We start from the raw sequence: 26,241 nt of genomic DNA, 5'->3' as shown, positions 1-26,241 counted from the left end.
TAATCCGTATCAAGGAACTTCCTTAATAGGTCATATATATATATATATATATATATATATATATATATATATATATATATATATATATACCCTTCTCCCCCCTATGGTCAGGACAGTCTCCTAAATCAGTTCAACTTTGGGTTCCCATTGAGTGGTGCAAGTATATACTGGTAATGCACTTGTTAAGCAGTGTATGTGTGTATTTTTCAAATCCTCAGTATGTTTTTCTTGAATTGCAAGAATGTTCTTTCCAGTGGATAAGGACTTTAACCGGCTGTTGTGCTTATGTAGTTGACGTGATGTCACAGTGTGCGTGTCACTCTTACACATCTGTCCATGAATATGAAAATTTACAAAAAAATTAAGATGCCAAATTCTTGTTGGTCAGATGGATCCGTTGGTATAGAAAAAATGTTAGTTTTCGTTTTACCGGACATGTTGGGATTTTCCTCAGGGGTGATGTGTATGTTCCACCTTGGATATTTTATATCATAGATTTTTCTGTGTAAAAGAAAGAGAGAGTATGTCTGCCAGTCTTCATTTTGATATGTCTCTTTCTACATCTTCATTCTATTTGCATGACTCCAAAGAGATGGATAGATTAAGTATGCAAAGGAAAAGTGACCTGATAGTTTAATAGTTTTTATGATTAATGTAATTGAGACACTAAAAACACAGTCAAAGTGCTATCATAAATAAGCTTTTGTGAGAACTTGTGTAACTGTTGCATTGCAGCAGAAGAGCAATGAGGAATTAGTATGTATTCTAACTTAACTTACCTTTATTTGGTAGGTAATGATTTAGATGAAGATCTTGAGATTCTTGAAGAAGCAGCTTTGCAGGTAAGAAAAAAAAATTGTTACTGAAATGATTTGTGTAACTAGAGGAAATTTTTTCATCACAGAATCTTACTATAAGATGTGTGACGTGTTTACTTTCTATAGCTGGAATTGTGTTTACCCTTCCTTATTTTGTTGCCAAAACCAATTTTATAAAAAAGGAAGAGTGTTAACAGTCCTAATCAACATGCATGGCATTGTGAATCATCAGACATTTTTTAGCATTTCAGCAGGTTTTGTAAGGATCATTCCTTCCAACAGATAACTTGCTATCATTGCTATCAAACACATATCCAGAAGGAGAAGAATGCTGTCTTCCTTCCTGTTTTTAGTACATCAACTTCAAGAACCATTTGAGTTGCATCAGGAGCTTTCCTCTCTAGATTTCCAATTAGATTTCTCTTTCCCTTCACTAATTTTGGCATCTTTATGTCTTGGAAGCTCCCTCTATTCCTCTCACTTTTTTAATTTCTCTAAGTCTTTTGGGTTTCTAATACCATGACAGAAGTGGACCCCATTCCTAAGTCAAAGTATGATTAAAGTTCATGAAATTAGTATTGTTTCAATCTTTGATGTGAGCTGGAGGTACTCTTCGCAGCACCAGCAATGTGCCCAGTAATGACTCTCTCTGCAATTTGTACAGAGTTACAAGCATCAGTAACATATCTAAGTACAACTGTAAATTCTTTCTTATAAGATCCCTTTGCTCCTACAGCTACTACTGGAACTGTCTGAGTATCCTTCTTTCACACTGCCCTCGTTTCTCCATGCAAATCCTGGTATTTTATTACTTCGTGTGTCTCTGTAGGTAAGACAGTGTAGTCACTGGGTGTAGCAATTTCAGTGATCAATGCTACTTTTGTCTTTTCATGGACAACTAAATCTGGTTTTCTCACATCTATTTTTGAACTGTTGATAATGGGTGATTCCATGTGATATAAACTTCATAATTTTCTGTAATGCTGTGTGGCTTATGTTTCCAGTGTTTTTCAGCCACTTCAATACCGTAATGTTTGCACAATCCCGATGCAACAGTCTTGCCATATTATTATGCATTTCATTTTACAATCCTTCTGCCATTAGTATATCACAACCAGCAACAAGATGTGCAACTATTTCCAATTCTATTTTACAAAACCACCATTTCTCTTTTTCTCCCACATGTTCAATGGACTTTGTAAATCAATGTGTACTTGGTCCACTATTTTGGGCTGCCAATATTAACTTTTCTTCTTTCAGCTTAAATTCACCCCTCCTTAACCATTCCTGTGTTTGATCTTGATCAACATGAGGTTGTTCGAAGAGTTTTCTCTACTTACAACTGTATTAACGCATTTTCCACATTTCTTGGCTTTTCTTATGATCCTTCGTCTTATATTCTTTCTTTTGGTTTTTGGCAAATTAAGTTGCTGACTGATTTTTATCTGCTTGTGGTTTGATTTCCATTCCTGTTTGATGCTGATATGCATCTGCTAGACTAAGCAGGGAAGTCTCAAACCTTTTGCTATATTTGGGTCTTATGAAGTCAGCAGATATGTATGCAATCCCATGATTGCAGATCTATACATGTAATCTATTCAAGAGGGTGCATACCTCCTTCAGAACGGGAAATATATAGTCTTGGTATGCACTGATTTTTATAAATCATTTGATGATTATGAAGCATCCTTCTTGTTTTCCTGTCCAACCTATCCAACACCTTTTGGGGCCAGTTAGTCACTCCAAAACTTTAAATTAGGATAGGAAGAGCAAATTGGTTCATAGCTTGGATTTTGTTCCTAGATGTCAACCTTGTTTTCACTATTAATTTAAATCTTCTAAACTATTGCTTGCTAAGTTTTATTTGCATTTGTTCATATTTTATTGTTTATCCTCCATCAATTCCCAAATATTTATATATTCCCTCTTGCTCAATTTCTTTTATATCACATTCTTGTCCTAAACTGATGTTTTCTTGGTGTCGCAGCTTTCCTGCTTTAAAGGTTGCTTTTGCACATTTATCAAGACCAAATGATTTTCTTATATCATCTGAAAACGTTTTGACCACTTGTAGTTGTGCTTTCAGTTCCTCATCTGATGAACTATACAGTTTTAAATCATCTACAAAAAGAAGATGAGTCTCTACACTTTGTTGTTTTCTGGGAGCCATATTGTAGCCATGACCTAATCTGTTAAGCAGGCAGCTTAATTGGTTAAGGGCAAGACAAAAGAGCAGTGGTGACAGAAAGTCACCCTGGAATATCCCCCATTGAATTTTTATCCCTGGAATAATAATTTTTCCTTTATCATGGCTTAACTGCAAAGTTGTTTGCCACTGTTTCATGGTCACTGTAATGTATTCCATCAGTGTAGGGTGCATCTTACGCATTTTTTAAGTACTCTTTTATCCAAATGCTTTTTTGTATTCTGTTCATGCCATACTTAGATTCTTCGCCTTTTTACAGTTCTCCATTATGACTTTAACAACAAATGATCCTATGTTCCATATGAACTTTCTTTTTTTAGTCTTTTGTTCTATTGCCATGCTTGAGTTTTTTTTTTTTCTAAATAACTATAATCTCTGTTGGCATCAGTTCCAATGTATAGTTTATACATCCTCAGAAGGTAAATTCATGATTTGTAGATGTCCTTCAAGGATGCATCTGCAGTCTTTACAAATGGGTTGTCCTGTCGTCAGGCAGCCCTTCGGTCGGCCGGATTCCAAAGTCTGGGTCTGGCTTCGGCTGGTGTCGCACTTCACCCGACGTCATTGCGGCAGTTATTCGGGTATAAAGGCATCAGCCGATGCCATTTTCCTCAGTCTTTCTTGCCGCGTGGCACCCGAAGCAGAAGCTGTTCGCAAGTGCCGGTCGGTCAGATCCAGAGATTACTACTACCGAATACTACTTCGAAGACTTCTATAAAGCTAAGTACCCCGTTGGGGACTCTTTCTTGCCTCAGCCGATGTCAGAGAAAGTTAATAACTGTTTATCTTGTGGGAAACAAATACCTCATAAAGATTTCCACTCCTATTGCATACATTGTTTAGGCCCAGACCACGACGTAGCAGCTTGTCTAGCCTGTGCTTCTTTTAACTGGTGGACGCTTAGACGTCGATCGGACTTTGCCAAACAGATTTTCGGCTCCGATTTTGCCTACATTATGCCGTCGGATCCTCCGACTACGCAAATAACCAAAAAACGCAAAGAAAAGGACCGAATCTCACGGCCCGCGGTTTCGGCCGAAACCACGGTTAAGCAAACCACGAGTGTCTCTGTTTCGGCCGAAGCCGAGCATGCGGTTCTTTCTTCAGCCGATAACTTACCTTCTACCGTGGCCTCTTCTAACCTGGTAGAAACGGCTTCTGAAACCCAACCTTCTATTGCGGTTTCACAGGATTTATCAGACACCATTCCCCTGGATATTTCCACCCCTGCACGTGGAGCTGCTAGGCCTCCTCCAGCTATGTCTATTAAGGCCTTTGCCAGGGCTAAAGCAGCCAAAGCATCAAAACCTGTGCCTGCCAAGCCCCCCTCTCACAGGCCCAGCACCAGCTCCCATATGCTTTCTTTGGCTGAGGATCTCATCTCTTTAATTCGTGGAGCCCAGCCTCATCCAGACAGGGCCTCTCTCCCTCCTCCAGAAAAGAGGCCTAGAGCAGAGCCCCCTGAGCCAGTAGCCACAGATGATTCCTCTGATGACTCAGAACATACAGACCCTCCTGAGGCTTCTTATTCTCCTTACAAAGACTCTGATGCTGAGGAGTCCATCCCTTCAGCCTCTCCTCCTGAGGAATTTTCCTTTGGGAAAACTTTGCATGCTATGAGGGAACAATTTCAGTGGCAGGGCCAAGATTTCTCAGACTCTAGAAAAAGGCTTAGGACCTTTCTACATTTGCCACAGCATAGGCCTTTAGCTATACCTCCAGTTCTTTCTGTTGTTGATGATGCATTTAATGATGCTTGCACTGCTCCTGATACTTTACCTCCGGCTCCTGCTAAGCCCGATAGGTACTACAGGGTCCTGGACACTCATCACCACTTATATAAGGCTCCTTTTGCAGATCCAGAGACTATCTCCCAGGGTCCAAAAGCTGTAGCGGCTACTTCTTCTAAAACCCCTCCCTCTGAAAGGGAATCCAGGTCCTTAGAGAGATGGGGTAAAGGTTTACACCTCTGCTACTTTGTCAGCTAGAGCTTTGAACTGCCAATTTCATATGATTCAATATCAAGAGTTTATGCTTGACCAGTTGACTAAAAAGCTGTCCTCTGAAGAATCTTTAGATAAAAAGTATGTTCAAGAAATGGTACATAACATACAGCAGGTTAGCAACCATTCTTTAAAATGTGGCTATGATGCACTGGAGGCTTCCTTTAGATCAGCCATGACTGGCACAGTTATCAGGAGGCATGCATGGTTGAAAGAACAGGCATTACCAGACCATGTCAAATCTAAGCTTTTGGATGCACCTATGGACAAGGTCAATTTATTTGGTTCCCCTGCACAGCAGGTACTAAAAAAGATGGAAGAGAAAGCAAAATCTGTGCAAACAGTGAAAGATTTCTTGCAAGTTCAACCTCCAAGGTTTAGCAGGAACTGGCCCTCCAAGAATTGGTCCTTTCCAGACTCCTCTAAGGCACAAAGAGGCAGGAATAGGCACTCTAGAGGCAGAAACCAATCCAGGGGTGCCTACAGGGGTCGCCAGTGGCAGGGTAACAACCAACGAGGCACGGATACAGCCACCACCACTACAACAACTCAATCACAGTGACTTGGCGGTGGCACCGCCTACCAGGGAACAACTAGAAGCACCTTTAGGCGGAAAGCTAACCTTATTTTCAAGAAACTGGCACTGCATTACAAGAGAAAAATGGATTTTGCAAACTATAGACCAAGGTTACAGATTCCATTTCCATACTTTACCAGGAAAGACAGGAATGCCGAACCTACCACCTACTCAAAGGACAGAAGCTCTAAAACAAATATCTCAGTTATTAAGAATGAGAGCTGTGGAAAAGGTACCATCTATGGAGCAAGGGAAGGGATTTTACTCCAGACTCTTCCTGGTACCAAGAAAAGAAAACAAATGGAGGCCTATTCTAGACCTGTCCGCTTTAAACACATTCCTCATTGTTCCAAAATTCAAAATGCTGACCCTACAGCAGCTTCTTCCCATGCTGGGCAAGGAGTCTTGGCTGGTAACTCTAGATCTCAAGGAGGCATACCTGCACGCCCCCATAAGACCAATTTGCAGAAGATACCTCAGATTTCTTGCAGGATCAGAGCATGATCAATTCTCAGCATTGCCCTTTGGCTTATCTACTGCGCCCAGAGTGTTCACGAAATGCCTGGCATCAGTAATCGCTCATTGCAGACTTCAGGGGATTCAAATCTATCCCTACCTGGACGACTGCCTGATACAAGCGGACAACAAAAACAAACTAACAGAAGACTTACAAAGAGTCATTTGCCTACTGCAAGCCCTGGGATATACAGTCAATACAAAAAAGTCAAGGCTGATTCCATCCCAAAGAATAACCTTTCTGGGTGCAGAACTGGACACATCAAAACAAATGGCATTTCTAACTACAGAAAAGAAAGAGCAACTTCCTCTCTACTTCTTGACATTAACAAAGCAGAACCATCTAACTGCAAGAAAAGTGCTACAAGCTCTAGGCTTCATGGCATCCTGCATAATACTGGTCCCTCATGCCAGGCTGCATATGAGAAAGCTACAGTGGTACCTAAAGAATTTGTGGTCCCAGCACAAGCACTGCCTAGAAACCAAAATTCCAATGATCCCATGCCTGAAGCAAGAGTTCCTATGGTGGGCTCAGGCCTGCCAATCAAACACAGGACTGCCCTTCTGCAAAAGTCAACCAAGACAAACCATCACGACAGATGCCTCAGACCTCGGTTGGGGGCACACATGATGGACAAGTGCATTCAAGGCCTATGGACTCAAGACCAGCTGCATCTGCACATAAATCTAAAAGAAATGATGGCAGTAAAATTGGCAATCCAGGCATTCAGACCTTTTCTCCAAGAAGGCCAGTTGATAAGGACAGACAACACCACAGTTATGTGGTACATCAACAAACAGGGAGGCACACACTCATACCCTCTATGCCGGCTGGCACTGGACCTATGGGATGTGGCTCTGAGCTACAACATTCAGTTACAGGCAATTTATGTACCAGGGAAGGAAAACATTCTAGCAGACATATTAAGCAGAACTACAACGGATGCCCACGAATGGATGCTGCATCCGGACATCTTCAAAACCATCACAAGAGAATGGGGATTACCACAAATAGACTTGTTTGCATCCCTATTCAATCACCAGTTGAAGAAATTCTGCACAAGGACTTACCACCCACTTGCTTGGAAGGTGGACTCCCTATCTTTCAGTTGGAAAAGCCTGACAGCATACGCATTCCCACCACTTCCTTTGATGCACAAGGTGCTTCTGAAGATCAAAGAGGAACGTCCGAGGATCATTCTGATAGCCCCAGACTGGCCAAGACAACATTGGTATCCACTGCTGAGGAGCATGTCCCGGGAACAAATATGGACACTGCCCCTGATCCCATTACTCCTAACACAGAACAACTACAACACCCTGCATCCAAACCTAAAAACTCTGCAGCTAACTGCCTGGAACATTACATAACAGCAATTAACCCAAATTTATCCCAAAGGGTTAAAGACATAATCCTGGAGGCTCATAGACCTTCAACAAGAAAGAATTATGCAGCAAAATGGAAAATATATCTCATCTGGAGTACTGCAAAGGGGCAAGATGTGACACTGGTGAACATAGCCAACATCTTGGAGTACTTGGCGGAGCTCTTCCATACAGGCCTGTCCTACTCTTCCATCAAGATACATGCATCAGCTATTTCAGCAGAATACAGCTTGGATCCTCCTGTCTTCTCGTATCCTCTGCTCAGACAGTTTCTGAGAGGAATTAAAAATGTAAAACCTCCCAGGAAACCTCCATTGCCAGCATGGGACTTGAACTTTGTGCTAGAAAAACTGACTCTTCCTCCTTTTGAACCAGCAGCAACAGCAGAATTACAATACTTATCCTGGAAGACTGCTTTCCTGCTGGCAATAACTTCAGCAAGAAGGGTCTCTGAACTACAGGCATTAATGGCAGTGCAACCCTTCCTGATCTTCCATCAATATAGAGTGTCCATGAGAACAAATCCTACATTTATGCCTAAGGTGGTATCCAGAGTCTCTTTAAATCAGGCTATCCACCTTCCTACATTCTTCCCCAACCCACAGAACAGGGGGGAAAGGCTCTTACATACCTTGGATGTACACAGGCAATTACGCTACTACCTGGACAGAACAAAAAACAATAGAAAAACTGACCAGCTTCTGGTAGCATATGCAACAGGAAAGGAAGGAAAACCAATTTCTAAACAGACAATCTCCAAATGGATAGGAAATTGCATTAGATTTTGTTACTCCTACCATGGAAAGAAAACTCCAGAGAATATCAGGCCTCACTCCACAAGGGCTACAGCCACTACCACAGCTTTCTTACGAGGAGTGGCTACCCAAGGACATTATAGAGGCTGCTACTTGGACCTCCGTGCATACCTTTGCCAAGCATTATAACTTACCTCTATACTCTAGATCCCGGGCTGGTTTTGCCACTGCTGTTTTGCAAGGGATCCTAACTACACCATAATTTCTTCTCATTTCCTCCTCCCCTAGTTTAGCTATGGTATTCTACCCATTTGTAAAGACTGCAGATGCATCCTTGAAGGACATAGTACAGTTTTGTACCTACCATAAATGTAGATGTCCGAGAGGAATGCATCTGCAGTCAGGATTACCACCCTCCTTCCCTCTGAGGTACTCCTAGGGTATTTGCCAATCTACAGCTAGCTTGGGGGGGATCTATTATGGTGTATTTGTTTGTATATATGTACATACATGCTTATTTTATGTGTTTGCTCTCTACTATTTGGAAACTTTGGCATTTATCCAAATTTAGCCATCCAAGAGGGCACCTGGCATCTGGGGCAAGAAACACTGAGGAAAATGGCGTCGGCTGATGCCTTTATACCCGAATAACTGCCACAATGACGTCGGGTGAAGTGCGACACCAGCCGAAGCCAGACCCAGACTTTGGAATCCGGCCGACCGAAGGGCTGCCTGACGACAGGACAACCCATTTGTAAAGACTGCAGATGCATTCCTCTCGGACATCTACATTTATGATAGGTACAAAACTGTACTTTTTTAGTATACCTTGCAGGTTCACTCTTAAAGTAGGAGCTTTGTTTTTTTTGTTAACCAGGCTGGTCTGTTCAGGGTGTGCATATAAATAGTTCTTACTGATGGCTAAATCTTCATGCAAAGATGTTAATACTTTTAGCCAGAAGTTAGGTACTGCATCTGGGCCTGGGGTTTTCCAATTAGGAGCTTTTCTTAACTTTATTTCACTCTCTCTCATCATTGCTTCATCCCATTTCATATTCTGTACATTTGAACTTCTTATTCTTTCTTTTATTACTTCTATCCATTTAGCATCTTTATGTTCCACGGGATCTTTATAGATATTTCTTCTTTTTTGATGGTGTTTCAATTAATTTTGCCTCGTTTCCCAATTCTCTTAAAACTTTTATGGGTCATCATTAAATTGCTTATTTTGTACTTTTCCTTAATATTTATCTACATGTCTTCTAGGTTTTTCTGCCTGTGCTGATGTCCTTCAAGAATGCAACTGCACTCCTGACATATGGGTTGTCCTGCCTCAGGCAGCCCTTCGGTCGGCCGGATTCCAAAGTCTGGGTCCGGCGTCGGCTGATGTCGCCTCCTCTCCGACGTCAGAGCGGCTGGGGTATAAAGGCATCCGCCGACGCCATCTTCTTCAGTCTTTCTTGCCGCGCGGTGCCCGAAGCAGAAGCAGTTCGCAAGTGCTGGTCGGTCAGCTCCTGTGTTTTCAGTTACCGAAGTCATCAAAAAGCTAAGTACCCCATTGGGGAACATTTTTCTTGCCTCAGCCGATGTCAAAAAAAATTGAAAAGGTTAATAATTGTTTGTCTTGTGGTAAACAAATGCCTCATAAGGACTTCCATTCTTACTGCCTTCCCTGCCTGGGCCCAGACCATGACGTCTCGGCCTGTGCTTGCTTTAATAAGCGCACACTCAGGCGCCGGGCAGAATTTGCCGAAGACTTTTTTGGCGAAACTTATCCTTATATCATGCCATCGGAACAACCGACAGCACATATTTCCAAAAAACGTAAGAACCGGGACCGACATCCTCGGCCCGCGTCGTCCACCGATACCACGCCTAAACCCTCTGCGAGTGCATTGGTCTCTTCGGAGGCGGTATTTCCACCGCTCCAGGCCGACGACACCGCTTTAACGCGTACTTCGGTCCCGGAGGTTTCCCCGGTGCCGGTTGTTGATTTTCCTCCTGAAACCGAAGCTCTAGATTTACCTGACACCATACCAGTGGATAACGTTACTCCTGCACGTGGGGCAGCTAGGCCTCCAGTCTCCATGTCCATCAAGGCCTTCACACGTGCTAAGGCTGCCAGCCATGCTAAGGCCCATCCTAAATCTTTTTCCCAGGGCCCCTCTTCTGATAAACAGATCATGACTCTAGCTGCAGATCTTATCTCTCTTATCAGAGGTTCTCAGTCACATCCAGACAGAGGTACTCAGCCGCCTGCAGATAAAAGGCCTAGAACTGAGCAGACAGATACCCTCTCTTCAGATGAAGCCTCTAGGGATTCAGAGCACTCAGATACCCAGGAAGAATCCTTCCAGGCCTATGAGGACTCTGATGCTGAGGAATCAATTCCTTCTGCCTCTCCTCCAGACAATATTTCTTTCGGAGAAGTTCTCCACTCCATGAGAGAACATTTTCAGTGGCAGGGTCAGGAATTCTCTGACTCCAGGAAAAGGCTACGTACCTTCCTTAAGTTACCCCAGCACAGACCATTAGCTGTTCCTCCAGTGTCTGATGTCTTGGATGATGTATACTCAGACTCCAGTGCTTCCCCTGATTCTCTCCCTCCTGCTCCTGTCAAGCCAGACAGATATTACAGGGTTCCTGAAACTCATAAGCATCTCTTTAAGGCCCACCCTGTGGATCTAGAAACTATTTCTTAGGGGCCCAAAGGAGTGGCTACTTCCTCTGCCAAAAACCCTTTGCCCGCGGACAGGGAATCCAGGACCCTGGAGAGATGGGGCAAAAAAGTTTATACCTCTTCCACCCTTGCCATGAGGTCACTTAACTGTCTTTTTCATATGTTTCAGTACCAGGATTACTTAATGGATGATTTGCAGAAAAATTTAGCCTCTCCTGAGCCTATAGATAGAAAGGCATTGCAGGACTTGGTTCATAACACTCAGCAGGTTAGCAATCATTTTCTTCAGTGTGGTTATGATGCATTGGAAGCTTCATGTAGGGCAGCTATGACAGGGGCCGTTATACATAGACATGCTTGGTTGAAAGAACAGCCACTGCCAGACCATGTTAAAGTAAAGCTCCTGGATGCACCTCTGGAAAAACAGAAGCTTTTATTGAGGAAAAGGCTAAATCAGTACAGACAGTCAAGGATTTCCTCCAGGTTCAGCCACCCAGATTCAGCAGGAATTGGCCTTCAAAGAATTGGTCCTTTCCAGACACTGACAAGTTTCAAAGGGGAAAAAACAGGTGTGCTCGAGGTAGAGGGCAATACCGAGGCTCCTACAGGGGCCGCCAATGGCAACCACCAAATCAGAGACGTGGCGCAATAAGTTCAGCTGCACCACAGGGACAATCACAATGGCTTGACTTTCACACCGCCAACCAAGGCTCAAAGAGAAGCACCTCTAGGCGGAAAATTATCCTTATTCTCAAAGAACTGGCACATTTTAAACAAGGACAAATGGATTCTGGACATAGTAGACAAAGGTTACAGGTTCCACTTCCATACCTTACCAACGAGACAAGGCATGCCAAACCTGCCACAAAATCAAAGGGCAGAGGCACTCATACAAGTTTCAAAGCTGTTACAAATAAAAGCAATAGAAAAGGTTCCTCCTCAGGAACAAGGCCAGGGATTCTATTCAAGACTGTTCCTTGTTCCAAGAAAAGAAAAGCAATGGAGGCCTATACTGGACTTGTCCGCTCTAAACACTTTTCTCATTGTGCCAAAATTCAAAATGCTGACGTTACAGCAACTCCTTCCCATGCTGGGCAAGGGGTCTTGGCTGGTTACTCCGGACCTCAAGGAGGCATACCTGCATGTCCCAATCAGACAAAATTGCAGAAGATACCTCAGATTTCTTGCAGGGTCAGAGCATTATCAATTCTCAGCATTGCCCTTTGGTTTATCTACTGCGCCCAGAGTATTCACGAAACGCCTGGCATCAGTAGTTGCACATTGCAGGCTCCAGGGGATTCAAATATACCCTTACATGGACGACTGCCTTATACAAGCAGACAGCAAACAAACCTTGATAAGAAACTTGGACTATGTCATTCAATTACTACAGGCTTTGGGATACACAGTCAACATTCAAAAATCAAGACTATTGCCATCCCAACAGATTATTTTTCTAGGAGCAAAACTGGACACACAATCACAAATGGCTTTCCTCGTGGAGGAGAAACAAGAGCATTTACCAGATTACTTCAAAAGCCTAGCAAAGCTCACCCAACTGACTGCAAGGAAGATCCTGCAGGCCCTGGGTTTTATGGCATCTTGCATTCTTCTGATCCCTCTGGCAAGACTACACATGAGAAAGCTACAGTGGTACCTAAAAAGCCTATGGTCTCAACACAGCCACAATCTAGAAGATGTAATACCACTCATTCCATGCCTGCAAAGGGAATTTTTGTGGTGGGCTCAAGCAAGTCATTTAAACAAAGGCATGTCTTTCAACAAAGCTCTAGCAAGTCAAACCATTACAACAGACGCCTCAGATCATGGATGGGGGGCACACATGGAGGGCAGATGCATTCAAGGGCAATGGACCCCCAGGGAAATGCATCTGCACATAAATCAAAAAGAGATGTTGGCAGTGATACATGCAGTAGAGGCCTTCGGAAAATCCCTTCAACAAGGTTATCTGCTAATAAGGACAGACAACACCACTGTCATGTGGTATATAAACATGCAGGGAGGCACTCATTCGTATCCCCTCTGCAGACTAACAATGACTCTTTGGGAAAAGTCCCTGAAACTGAACATCCACTTGCAATCCCAGTTTATTCCAGGCAAGGACAATGTTCTGGCGGGCAGGCTGAGCAGAAATTTCTTGGATCCACACGAATGGATGCTGCATCCACACATTTTTTCACAAATAACAAGTGCATGGGGAAGACCGGACATAGATCTCTTTGCTTCTCACCTCAATCATCACCTGGAGAAGTTCTGCTCAAGGACGCACCATCCTCTAGCCTGGAGAACGGATGCTCTCTCCTTCAGCTGGAATTCCCTAACAATTTATGCATTCCCTCCTCTACCATTACTGACCAAGGTGTTACTGAAGATCAAAGCAGAACAACCAAAAGGAATTTTGATAGCTCCATACTGGCCAAGGCAGCACTGGTATCCATTGCTACTGAGCATAACTCACACCAAACTGTGGCCCTTGCCTCAATGGCCTCTGCTCCTAACTCAGCACAATTACAGGACTGTTCATCAAAACCTGCAAACATTGCAGCTGACAGCTTGGAGGGTTCCATGACTTTGACCCATATTTCTGTCTCCGAAAAAGTTCAAGAAATCTTGCTGGAAGCACGCAGACCTTCCACCAGAAAAACCTATTCGGCCAAGTGGAAGAGATTCATCATCTGGAATGCCAACAAGGGTCAGGATGCATCAGTAATGAGCATACCACAGATATTAGAATACTTGGCAGAAATGTTTCATAGTGGCCTCTCATATTCTTCCATTAAAATTCACGCTTCAGCAATCTCAGCAAAATACAACTGTGACCCACCTGTGTTTTCGCATCCCTTGCTAAGACAGTTTCTAAGAGGTATAAAGAATATCAAAACTTCCAGAAAACCACCAGTACCTGCATGGGACCTCAATTACGTCTTGGAAAAATTAACTCTTCCTCCTTTTGAACCAGCAGCATCTTCAGAAATGCAATTTCTCTCCTGGAAAACGGTTTTCCTTTTGGCAGTTACCTCAGCAAGAAGAGTCTCGGAGATACAGGCCCTCATGGCAGTACCTCCCTTCCTCATTTTTCATCAGAACAGAGTTTCTCTAAGAACCAATCCTTCATTCATGCCAAAAGTGATATCCAGGGTGTCTCTAAATCAAGCAATTCACCTGCCTACTTTCTTTCCCAATCCTCAAAATAAGGGGGAAAAGCTGCTGCACACTTTGGACATACACAGACAATTACGCTACTACTTGGACAGAACAAAGACCACCAGGAAGTCTGACCAACTATTTGTAGCCTATGCTGCTGGAGTGCAAGGAAAGGCAATCTCCAAACAAACAATTTCAAAATGGATTGGACACTGCATCAGATTCTGTTACTCTTTCCATGGAAAAGGTGTGCCAGCCAGTATTAGGCCACACTCCTCCAGAGCTGTAGCCACATCCACAGCCTTTCTAAGAGGAGTGGCTACAAAGGACATTCTAGAGGCTGCTACATGGAGCTCCGTGCATACATTTACCAAACACTACAACCTGCCTTTATACTCCAGATCCCGAGCAGGCTTTGCTTCGGCAGTCCTGCAGGGCATTTTAGCTACACCATCCCTTTCTTAGATCCTACCACCCCCAGCTTGGCTATGGTATTCAACCCATATGTCAGGACTGCAGTTGCATTCTTGAAGGACATAGTACAGTTTTGTACCTACCATAAATGTAGATGTCTGATAGATATGCAACTGCAGTCAGGTTTACCCTCCCTCCTACCCCTCTGCAATTTTCCTTTTGGGTCCATTCCCCCTTTCCTCTATTAGCTGGGGATATCTGTTATGGTGTATCTGTTTATTATTGTTGTGCATGTCTGGAATTTTTTATCCACTCACCAAATTTAGCCTTCCTTGGAGGGCACCTGGCATCTGGGGCAAGAAACACCGAAGAAGATGGCGTCGGCGGATGCCTTTATACCCCAGCCGCTCTGACGTTGGGGAGGAGGCGACATCAGCCGACGCCGGACCCAGACTTTGGAATCCGGCCGACCGAAGGGCTGCCTGAGGCAGGACAACCCATATGTCAGGACTGCAGTTGCATATCTATCTGACATCTACATTTATGGTAGGTACAAAACTGGACTATATGTTTTTTGGGAAGCAAATGCCTCATAAGGATTTCCATTTATACTGTATTCCTTGCCTAGGCCCTGATCACAATGTCTGTATATTTTTGCATCAAAGTATTTTGGAAACCGATTTAACTACCCAGAAATGTCGTCTGATAGCAATCCGACTACTGGAGTACATAAAAAAACGCAAAGAAAAGGACAGAGAAAGGCAGTCGAGATCCAAAACCGACGACGAAGCTTCTCCTAAGCCAGTCGCCGGTTCGCCGGTACTCTGAGGTGCTTTTGCAGCCCCTGATAACCTGCTACCTTTGAGTCGCAGGCCTCTACCGACACCCGTGTAGAGTCCGGCATGCCGCAAGATACTCAAGGTATTGGACCAACAGATGTTTCTCCCTCGGATGGGTCCGGAGCTGCTGAGCAGGCACCGGCTTCTGAGGGTGTATTCAGACCTCAACATTTGTATATCAAACTGACGACAGCTGCAAAACCAAAGACAAAGGCAATTTCTAAAACTAAAAAACTGACACATGAGCCATGTGCACAGGCCTCTATGCCTAAAAGACAAATGATCAAAATGGCTGAAGACCTTATTACCTTGATCAGGGGTACCCATCCTCCTCCAGATAAGAGGCCTAGGCAAGACACTGATTATGAATCTTCAGATCAGTTTTCTATTTCTTCTGATTCCTCTTCTGTTCAGGAAATACCTATACCTCCCTATGAGGATTCTGATGCTGAGAAGTCTATACCATCTGCATCTCCTCCTGAGGATTATTCATTTGGAGAAACCTTGCATACTTTGAGGGAGCATTTTCATTGGGAGAGTCAAGACTTCTCAGTATCAAAAAAGAGGTTCAGGGATTTCCTCCTTCTCCCTCAGCACAGGCCTTTAGCCATTCCCCCTATTTTAGACATACATTGTGGATGATGTATTTTCAGAGTCGAGCTTGACCCCCTGAATCCTTACTTCTGGCTCCCAGTAAGCCTGACAGATATTACAGGGTCCCTGACTCACATAAATTTTTATTTAGAAACCCTGCTGCTGATCCTGAAACTATTTCACGTGGTTCAAAGGGAGTTAAGGTCTCAACAGCAAAAAAATCCTACCTCCTCTGACAGAGATTCAAGGGCACTGGACAGATGGGGGGAAAAAAGGTCTATACATCTGCAGCCTTGGCAATCAGGACCTTAAACTGTCAATTTCATATGCTTAAGTATCAACAACATGTTATGGGATTGCTGAAACAGAAAATTAGGTTGATTTCAGAATGTGCAGAAAATAAAGAATTGCAGGAATTATTGCATGCAGCTGAACAGGTTGGAAAGCATACTTTGCAATGTGGTTTTGACTCCTTAGAGGCCTCCTGCAGGGCTGCAGTTACTGGATCTGTGATTAGGAGGCATGCCTGGTTAAAGGAACAAAATTTGCCTGATCATGTTAAAGCTAAATTGCTAGATGCACCTATTCAGCATGATTCTCTGTTTGTTATTAAGGCAGAAGAAGTTTTACAGAAAATGGAAGACAAAGCTGTCTATGCAAACTGTTAAAGACTTCTTACAAGTGCAACCGCCAAGATTCAGTAGACACTGGCCTACAAAAAATTGGTCCTTTCCTGCATCAGACAGAGCTCAAAGGGGCAAATCCAGACGCCCTGAAGGTTCCAGATACCAGGCGCAAGATTCATACAGGTCAAAGCAATGCGGCACTTCTACCTCCAAATCTGGAGGAGATAAAGCGCAGACCTACAGAAAACAATCCTAATGACTTCCCTCTGCCTACGCCAAGCACTTACCTTTTGGCAGCACCCATAGGGGGGAAAATTAGCACTTTTTGCTCAAAATTGGCAGTTAATAACCCAGGACAAGTGGGTATTAAACATAGTATCACAGGGATACAGATTCCATTTCCACACTCTGCCAATGGCAAATGGTTGACCAGATCTGCCAAATAATCAATGGGCAGAGGCACAGAAACAGGTTACGTCCCTAATGGATATGGGGGCCATTCAGCCAGTACCAGAACAGGAAAAAGGACAAGGTTTTTACTCAAGACTGTTCTTGGTACCCAGAAAAGACAAGGCCTGATGGCCAATACTGGATTTATCGATTTTGAACACATACCTGGACATTCCAAAATTCAAATTGCTAACTTTGCAGCACCGTCTGCCCATGCTAGGCAAGAATGCTTGGCTGGTGTCATTAGACCTAAAAGAGGCATACCTGCATGTCCCAGTAAGACAATCATGCAGAAGATTCCTCAGATTCAAGGCTGGCTTAATGCATTACCAATTCTCTGCACTGCCCTTTGGCTTATCTACTGCACCAAGGGTCTTTACAAAGTGCCTGGCACCAGTAATTGCATTTTGCAGACAAAAAAGTATACAAATATATCCTTACTTGGACTACTGTCTCATTCAGGCAGAGAACAAGGACATTCTTCTTTGACACCTGGCGTTTGTGAAGAGGCTTCTAACATGCCTAGGGTACACCGTAAACGAAAAATCACAACTGGTACCCTCTCAAAAGATAACATTCCTGGGTGCAAGCTTGAATACAACTGCCCAGATGGCTTACCTCACGCCAGAAAAGCAAAGGCAACTGACTACTTACTTCAAACTGATGGCAGCAAAAACCCAGTTATCTGCAAGACAAATTCTGCAGGCTCTGGGCTTCATGGCATCCTGCATCCTACTGTTTCCATATGCAAGACTGCATATGAGGAAACTTCAGTGGTACCTAAAACGTTTATGGAGTCAACATTCTCACAGTCTGGAAGCAATGATTCCTCTCATTCCCTGCCTACAACAGGAATTTCTAAAGTGGGCAAAGGCATGTAACCAAAACATGGGACGGGCCTTCACCCTACCCCCTGCTTAACAACAGATGCATCAGATTATGCCTGGGGGGCCCACATGGCAGGAAGATGCATTCAGGGCATATGGACCCCAAAACAAATGCATCTACATATCAACCAGAAAGAGATGCTAGCTGTTCAAAATGCCCCAACAGCCTTCAAGGACTTAGTTCATCCAGGGCAACTACTGATAAAGACAGACAACACCACAGTCATGTGGTATATAAACAAGCAAGGGGGCACTCACTCATACCCCCTTTGGAGATTGGCCATGGCACTGTGGGACACAGCTGTGACCTACCAAATACATCTTCAAGCTCAATTCCTGCCAGGAAAACAAAATACTCTGGCAGACGATTTAAGCAGAAACCTTATGGATCCTCACAAGTGGAAACTAAATCCACAAGTCTTCAGCATGATAACAAAGAAATGGGGGAGCCCAGACATATATCTATTTGCCTCTCTTCAAAATTATCAATTGAAAAAATTCTGCACAAGGACTTATCACAGACAAGCATGGAAGGTTGGACGCCCTATCCTTCAGTTGGAAAAAACTATCAGTTTGCACCTTTCCTCCTCTGCCTCTTCTCCCCAAGGTCCTCCTGAAACTCAGACAAGTGAAACCAAAGATGATACTAATTGCCCTGGACTGGCCCCGCCAGTACTGGTACCCAATGCTAAGGAACTTGTCTCAATACCCAGCTTGGACCTTACCGCAAAGACCTCAACTACTGTCCCAGCAAAACAGTTAGATCCTGCACAATCAACTACAGACACTGAACCTGGCAGCATGGCTGATCATGTAGTTATACAAACAACACCTCTCAGTAAAGCTGTGATAGATGTAATTTTGGAAGCCAGAAGGCCTAGTACTAGAAAATCTTATGCTGACAAATGGAAGAGATTCTGTGCTTGGAATCAAGCACAAGGAACTGATACAGCAGAACCAAATATTCCTCATATATTACAATACTTAACTGAGATCATACCTCTCAACCTGGAAACATCAAAAATCTGGACAAGGCCCATGAAAAATAGGTACAAATCTGTACGCTGATTAACATAAAATTTGCATACATAATTAAACAACCCCACCCACTCCAATGGAATTGTAGGATACCAACTTTGAAATGCAAACTGAAGAACGGAACCAAAAAATAGCACCAGAGTCCCCCTACAGCCATTCCAATGTCCCATTACCTGGCTGTTTCACCCCATTTACCATAAACACTAATGTGTGCATACTGCTTTACTTCTGCAATGATTATTTGGATTTTATTTTTTTACATTTTATAGCACAATGTGTAAACACTAATAGATATCTGCTAAAAAGCAATACTGTCTAACAATGAAAATAGACTTGGCATTAAAACTTATCTGCCCATGAAACTCACATTCATTGAAGCAGCATTGAAACCCACACCACATCCAAAGAAAATGCATCTGGCCAGTGGTGGATAAAGATTACCTTTCGGCTGTTTTCAAATCAGAGGGCCCTTGCACACAAAGCAAGAAACATACATGCTTTCATTGATACACCTTCCTGACTTTATTAAATTATATTCCTTGTATAATACATTTAGATTTATTGTTTAAACATTTTTTCCAGTAGGCAATGAAACAAAAATGCATGAACCAATGACAAAACTGCCCTATTCAGAACATTTCCATGATAACAGTATACTTCCACACACAACTACATTTTAAATTTATTGTTTGAACATTTTTCCAGTAGGCAATGAAGCAAAATGCATGCACTAATAATGACAAAACTGCCATATTCAGAACATCTCCATGATAACAGTCTACTTCCACACACAATTGCATTTTAAATTTGTTTGAACATTTTTATATTTTCTACTTCTACACAATATATATATATATATATATATATATATATATATATATATATATTTTTTTTTTTTTTTTCAAATCTGCACTTGCACAAACACAAAAAAGACAGAAATCTCCCAGAACACAGATCACTGTCAGCATGTGTACATAAACTTCACCAACAGTGTTTTCTAATGGCAGGCAGCCATTGCCATTTTGACAAAAGGCACCTAATACTTGCCACTTATGCACTTAATCTGTAGATATGTCATGCCATAGGTCATGTGTAACACAGAGCACACTGATGCAGCACCATCTGTAACTGAAGACACACATATATTCTGTAGCAATTCAGCGTTTTGAATGCATTCTTTTACTGCTTGAAATATATCACATCATTTTGTAATCCCCTTTTATTGCTATCAAGTCTAGCAATTCATCAACTGTGTCCTACAGGCAGCCAACTCCATTGAATACTATATACAGTGTAGTGTCTGATAACCATACCACATCTAAAATACACTTCAGTGCTTTGAAGGATTCAAGTGGCCATCCTCTTTTCCCATCAAGTCTTAGACTGCACAAAACTCCACCAAATCAATTCCAAAGATTCACTAAGTTTTCAGCTATCTTGAAAAATATGCACACACTCTAAATAATGATCAGCTTTTAATTCTGCGTATGGCAGTTATACGGCATTCTACTTCAATGACAAAAATCAGGATATTGTTACCATGGCATGTACACATTATGATGAACACAACCCAATGCACGAATCACAGTTTTACTGCAGTCCCTAACCCAGAAACCCTTTGAGCCCAAATCCTCATCAGATCTAAAGTTCATTTCATGGAAGGCTATCTTCTTAGTTGCCATTACATCAGCAAAACGTGTGTTGGAATTACAGTCACTTTCATGCAAAGCTCTATTCCTTATTTTTCTTAAGAACAGTGTCTCTCTGAGGACAAAACTTTAATTTTTCACCAAAGTAGCTTTGGAATTTAACCTGAGCGAACAAATTGATATACCAGTATTTTTTTTCCAGATTTTACTAACAAAGTAGAATATACCCTTCATACCTTACATGTCCATAAGCAGCTTAGGTTCTATCTACATCATACCAAGGGTTTCAGAAGATTAGACCAATTGTTTGTATTTTTTCCAAGACAAAGTCTGTGTGTCCAAAGTAACACTATCAAAATGGCTAGGTGATTGTGTTTTGTTTTGGTTATAAGGGTAAAGGTCTGTCCTTAAAATCAAAACCTCAGGCTCATTCTACCAGGCCAATGCCAATTTTTACAGTATTTGCAAAAAGACTGCCTGTCAGTGACGTATGTGTTGCAGCAACTTGATCTTCCACTCATGCCTTTGTATTTTATTATAAGTTACATGTTCAGTCTAGGACTTGCACATCAGTCAGCTCTGCCATACTCAGGAATATCCTTCCTTGAGAAAACCCAGATCACTTTTTGGGTAGCTTGGGAATCTGTCCCACATTTTCAATCAGATGAAAATACACATCAGATACTAAGTATTGTGTACTTACCATAATGATAAATCCATGATCTGAAGTAGTTTACTTCATTTGGTCTTCATCCTGTGGGTACTGGATCCGAGCCTGCAAAGTCACTAGCATCTGCTCCGCGCTCCAAGCTCCTCCCCTTACCCATAATACACCTCCACTACCTTCCAACCCCCAGATCTCGTTTGCCACAGCTTGCCTGAAGCATCGTGATCTCCTGAGCTCCGAGTTAGTGAGTGAGTTTATTGCTTTTTAAGTAGTTTTTTTCTAAAACTGAGTGTTAGGTGTTTAGTGTAGGTTCCCTCTCCTCCTCCCCTCTGTGGTGCGTTGCGCATTAGAAAATTTCCTGTAGTTTTTAGAGTTAGTTTGTTAGTGTGTATTGCTTCCCCTCCCCCCTCAGTGTTCTGTGTGCTTGGAGTGTTTGATGAGTGTTTTTTGAGTGGGAAATGGGTAACTTTTTCTTCTCCTTTTCCTTCTCTAGTGTGAATTTTTCTTGTGTAGAGACATGGCTGACTCCAAGCCTGTCTTCAAAAGGTGCACTGAGTGTGGTCACAAATTGTCTTCTGCAGATGGCCACGCTCTTTGTGTGATGTGCTTGGGCGTTGCCCATTTGAGTACGGATTGTACTATCTGTGTAAGTTAAAACCAGTGCACTGTAAAGTACAGGAAGGCTAAGTTGGGTCTAAAAGGCCGTCAACCCACTTCTGAGGCAGCTGCCTCGTCCACTGCTTCAGTCACAGTGGCTGCTGTGGCCACCTCTCCTCCCTCTCTTGCCCTTGTTTCTCCTCCCTCCTAGGCTGGGACTCAACCTCCCATTTCTAAGCCTGTGGAATTGGAGCGGAAAAGCGGTGCAGAGAAGGAGAGAGAGAGCACAAATCAGACAAGCATTCCAAACCAGAGACACGCAAGAGGTCTACAGACCTTCCTTCTACTCCTGCCAAATGTCAGGCTAGGATCCATGACTCCCCTCAGCGCCAATCTCTGAGATTTTCCCCAGAGCTGGAGGGGAGACATCCTCCATCTAGGGCCTTGGTTCCTCGACCCACCAGGTCAGAGTCCGTGGCCTCGTCGAGATCCACGCGTAACTTATCGGAAGTTGACATGGATAAAATGATGAGGAGGTTCATTCATCCTCAGATCCAAATGGGGTTCTTACCAGCCCCCTCTCCCTCTGGAGGGGGGAGCTTGCTTCCCTTTTTCACATCAATTTCTCCTTCTCTGATCCGTCAACTGGGTACGGAGTACTCGGGTCCGAGAATAGCCTTAGTCAGGGTCTCAGCATTGAGGGTACCTGTCTCCTCGACGCCGACAGCTGCCTGGAGCTGTCTGATCCGACTGGCTTCCGGAGTTTGGATGTCAGATCCGAGTGAGTGGAACTTTTTTCATCGGCTCAAATGTTGTCGGGCCACGTTCCCTCCCTCGGAGCTCCGTCCACTTCGGGCCCGGCTCCGATTCCCATGTCTGATCCGGAGAGAGCAGCTTCCTTATTGTGGTACCCCAGAAGGCTCATTCTCCCTCTGTGTTCAACATGGTAGAAAGGGTTCTCTCCACTGGATCGAGACCCTTAACTATTTCCTCGGATTCTGCCCTGCCCCCTTGGCTCTGTCTATGAATCCCATCATTTTACTAGAGGGACAGCCCATGCTCTAGGGGCCCCAGGCAATTCCCCCTGAGGGACAAGTGGCTTGAGAGTTCCTCCTGGAGTGCCTTACCAGAGACGTGCCTCGCAAGCATACGTGTAAGAGTGGCATTTTGACTCGTCCGAGTCCCTCACCGTGGACACGGATTTGGATGATGGGGAAGGTTCCCCCAGGTCACCTCCCGAGGATGTCTCCTTTGGAGACATCATGGAAATCCTATGCCAGCAGGGAGGTTGGTCCGCCCCAAACCTTCTTCTGACGAATCCATGTTCCTGGAGGCTTTTGGCACAGGCCCATCTACTTCCTGGGTGTCCCCTCCCACAGATCCCCTGGTGGACCTGGTCACCTCGCAGGCCTGAAAGGAGCCGGACACCGTGGAGCCAATCCCTAAACATCCGGATAAGATCTTGAGTCCACCATCAGATAGACCAGCATGGAACAAGGGCTCCCCCGTAGATGCTATGGTGGTAGCAGATGCCACAAGGAACTAGCCCAAGAGAGTTCCTCGGTTCATCCCCCTGATCAAGAGTCTCGGATGATGGACCGCTTAGGGAAGCAGGTTTATGCGTCAGCAACCTTTTCCATCAGAGCGCTGAACTTACCTGGCCCACATCACGAGACTCCAGCACGACCTGGTCAAGGAACTGGCTGAGTCTTCCCCCTAAGTCTATGTCGCAGGAGGACAGAGACACATTCTCCGCAAGGATGGCCACTTTAAAAGCAGTCACCAACACGTCAATGCGACTCCTCTCACATGCTACCGAAGGAGCGACTAGGGCTGCTGGGTCCGGCATGTCCATGAGGCACAATGCCTGGTTTTGTCTGTCTGTTTTTGTAACCTTTCAAGGCGTCTTTTGCCAATGCCCCTTATGACGGCTCTACTCTTTTTGGTAAGACCATCAAAAAGATTTTAGTCCAGAGTGAGAAGGATGGGAAGACACTGTCTGCCGTCGGAATCCTCTTCTCGAACCCTCAAAGATCCTCTTCCCGGAATCAGAGAGGGCAAAAGAAGATGTGGTTCCGGAAGTCACAGTATTCCCGGTACATTCAGGGCTCTTATTCCCCAGAGGTGGAGGGGGACAGGATAAACGCCAGCCCAGAGGCAGAGGGGGTCCGAGGAATTTTGGGTCTCGAGAAACTTTCTCGGATAGGCCCGTTCAGCAGTCCTGAGAGATTGCCCGACTGCTCTACTCTGGAGGCAGTCGGGGGATGATTATCATTGCATCTGGTGGCATGGGAGTCCGTAAAGTCAGACCGCTGGGTGCTTCAGATCATATCCAGAGGTTACTCTATCCCCTTTGGGTTCCTCCCAAACCTCCCGGATGTACCACCCATGCAAAGGGAGGCAGCAGCATGGAAAATCTCCAAGTTGCTAGAAAAACGAGCCATCAAACCGGGCCCCCCAGATCAGTCTGGAGCGGGCATCTACTCCAGGTTCTTTTTGGTGCCAAAGAAAAGTTTTATTTACCCTGAACCTGTCAGTTGCCAAAGAAAAATTCCGGATGGTCACACTGCATTCCATCATGCCATACCTGCAAGAGAACAACTGGATGTGCTCATTAGACCACCAGGATGCCTACTATCTCATAAAGATGCACAGAAGCTCCAGGAGGTTCCTCCGCTACTGGCCAGGAGTCGATCATTACCAATTTTGAGCCCCTACCCTATGGTCTTATCAAAGTGATGGTGGTAGTAGTGGCTCACCTGAGGCTTCAGTGGATTCAGGTCTATCCGTACCTGGGCAATTGGCTCCTCACTGCTCCCACCACGTGTGTACTTTCTCAAACCAGGTATTATTTCTTAAAGCTTGCTCTTCAATTGGGGATTACAGTCAGCTCATTCAAATCCCTTCTAAATCCTGTCCAGGTGATAGACTACATTGGAGCAAGGATAGACACACTACAGTGCAAAATCTTCCTGACCACAGAGAGAGTACAAAGCCTGAGGATGCATGTCTCCCTGATCTACCGTTCCCCTCTTCCCTCAGCAGAATCAGTATTGAGGGCCTTAGGTTTAGTGGCAGTGACCATAACGCTTCTTCCATGCACCCGGTTACATATGCGAGTACTACAGTGGATACTAGTGGTACAGTGGTCCCTGTTGGAACTTCCATTATTGTATCCAATACACCTCAGTTGAGTCTGCCGGATGTTCTTCGTGTTTCACTGTTGCAGTCATTACATTTGGGTTATCTGCTTGCAGGTAGCCCTCAGTCGGCCTGATTAACAAAGTTTTGGGTCCTGCTTCAGTTGCTGCCCCTTCTTCCATGACGTCAGGTCGACTCCATTGCACTAGTCTTTCTTCCCATGTGGTGCCCAAAGCAGAAGCATTTCGCAAATGCCAGTCGGCCGACTCCTGAAATTTTCGTTTTTGAGTTTCAGAACCAAAGTCTTCAACTAAAGCTAAGTCCCCCTTTGGGGAAATTTTTTCTTGCTCCTTACCAGTTTCAGTAAAAGTTAATAATTGCATTACTTGAGGAAAGCAAATACCTCATAAAGATTTTCATTTGAACTGTATTCCTTGCCTAGGCCCTGACCACGACGTACCTTGTTGTCGGTTTTGTGCTTTATTTAATCAGAGCACTGTCCATCGTAGGTATATTTCCGCCTCTAAATATTTTGGTTCTTGGTTTAATTATCCAGAAATGACATCAGTTAGCCATCCGACTACCGGGATTCTGAAAAAAACGCTAAGATAAAGACAGAGACAGGCCGCTGAGGTCCAAAATTGCAGACAACGCTTCTCCTAAGCCGGTCGCCAGTTTGCCGGTACTCAGTGAGACGCTTTCACAGCCCCTGATACCCACTACTTCTGATTTGCAGGCCTCTACTGAGACCCATTCGGAGTCCGGTTTGCCACGAGATGCTTCAACTATGGAACCCATGGATGTCATTATCTTGGATGGGTCCTGAGCCACTTTGCAGGCACCAGCTTCTGAGGGTATATTCAGGCCTACGGACTTGCATATTAAACCGACGCTTCCGTCTTCACTTGGCCTAAATCTCGAACCATGCCAAAAAAAAGACACCCAGACCACATGTTCAGGCCTCTATGCCTAAAAAACAAATAAGAATGGCTGAAGATCTAATAACTCTAATCAGGGGTAGTCAACACCCCCCCCCCCTCTAAGAGGCCTAGGACTGAAGTTGCTTATGAATCTTCTGACCAGGATTCTGTTTTTTTCTGATTCTTCTGATGATCTGGATTTGCTCTTATCTACTTATGAGGATTCTGATGCAGAGGACTCCATTCCCTCTGCTTCCGCTCCAGAGGATTTTTCTTTTGGGGAAACCTTGCATACTCTAAGGGGGCATTTCCA

At 44.0% G+C, this 26,241-nt stretch overlaps 1 protein-coding gene across 1 annotated transcript in view; it reads left to right on the top strand.

Moving 5' to 3' along the window:
• Positions 1–26,241, top strand: part of MYCBP2 (MYC binding protein 2) — a gene marked incomplete in the record, with an annotated part of 5,088,083 nt that overhangs the window by 3,035,208 nt on the left and 2,026,634 nt on the right. Inside the window, 1 exon segment of the mRNA XM_044072904.1 lies at positions 793–842. Within this exon segment, the coding sequence (XP_043928839.1) occupies positions 793–842 (50 nt within the window).

Source organism: Protopterus annectens, chromosome 5.part1, assembly GCF_019279795.1.
Source record: "Protopterus annectens isolate FY-2018-M chromosome 5.part1, PAN1.0, whole genome shotgun sequence".
Lineage (NCBI taxonomy): Eukaryota > Metazoa > Chordata > Ceratodontiformes > Protopteridae > Protopterus > Protopterus annectens.
Note: the sequence above shows the minus strand (reverse complement) of the source record. Positions and strands in the feature narration are given on the sequence as shown.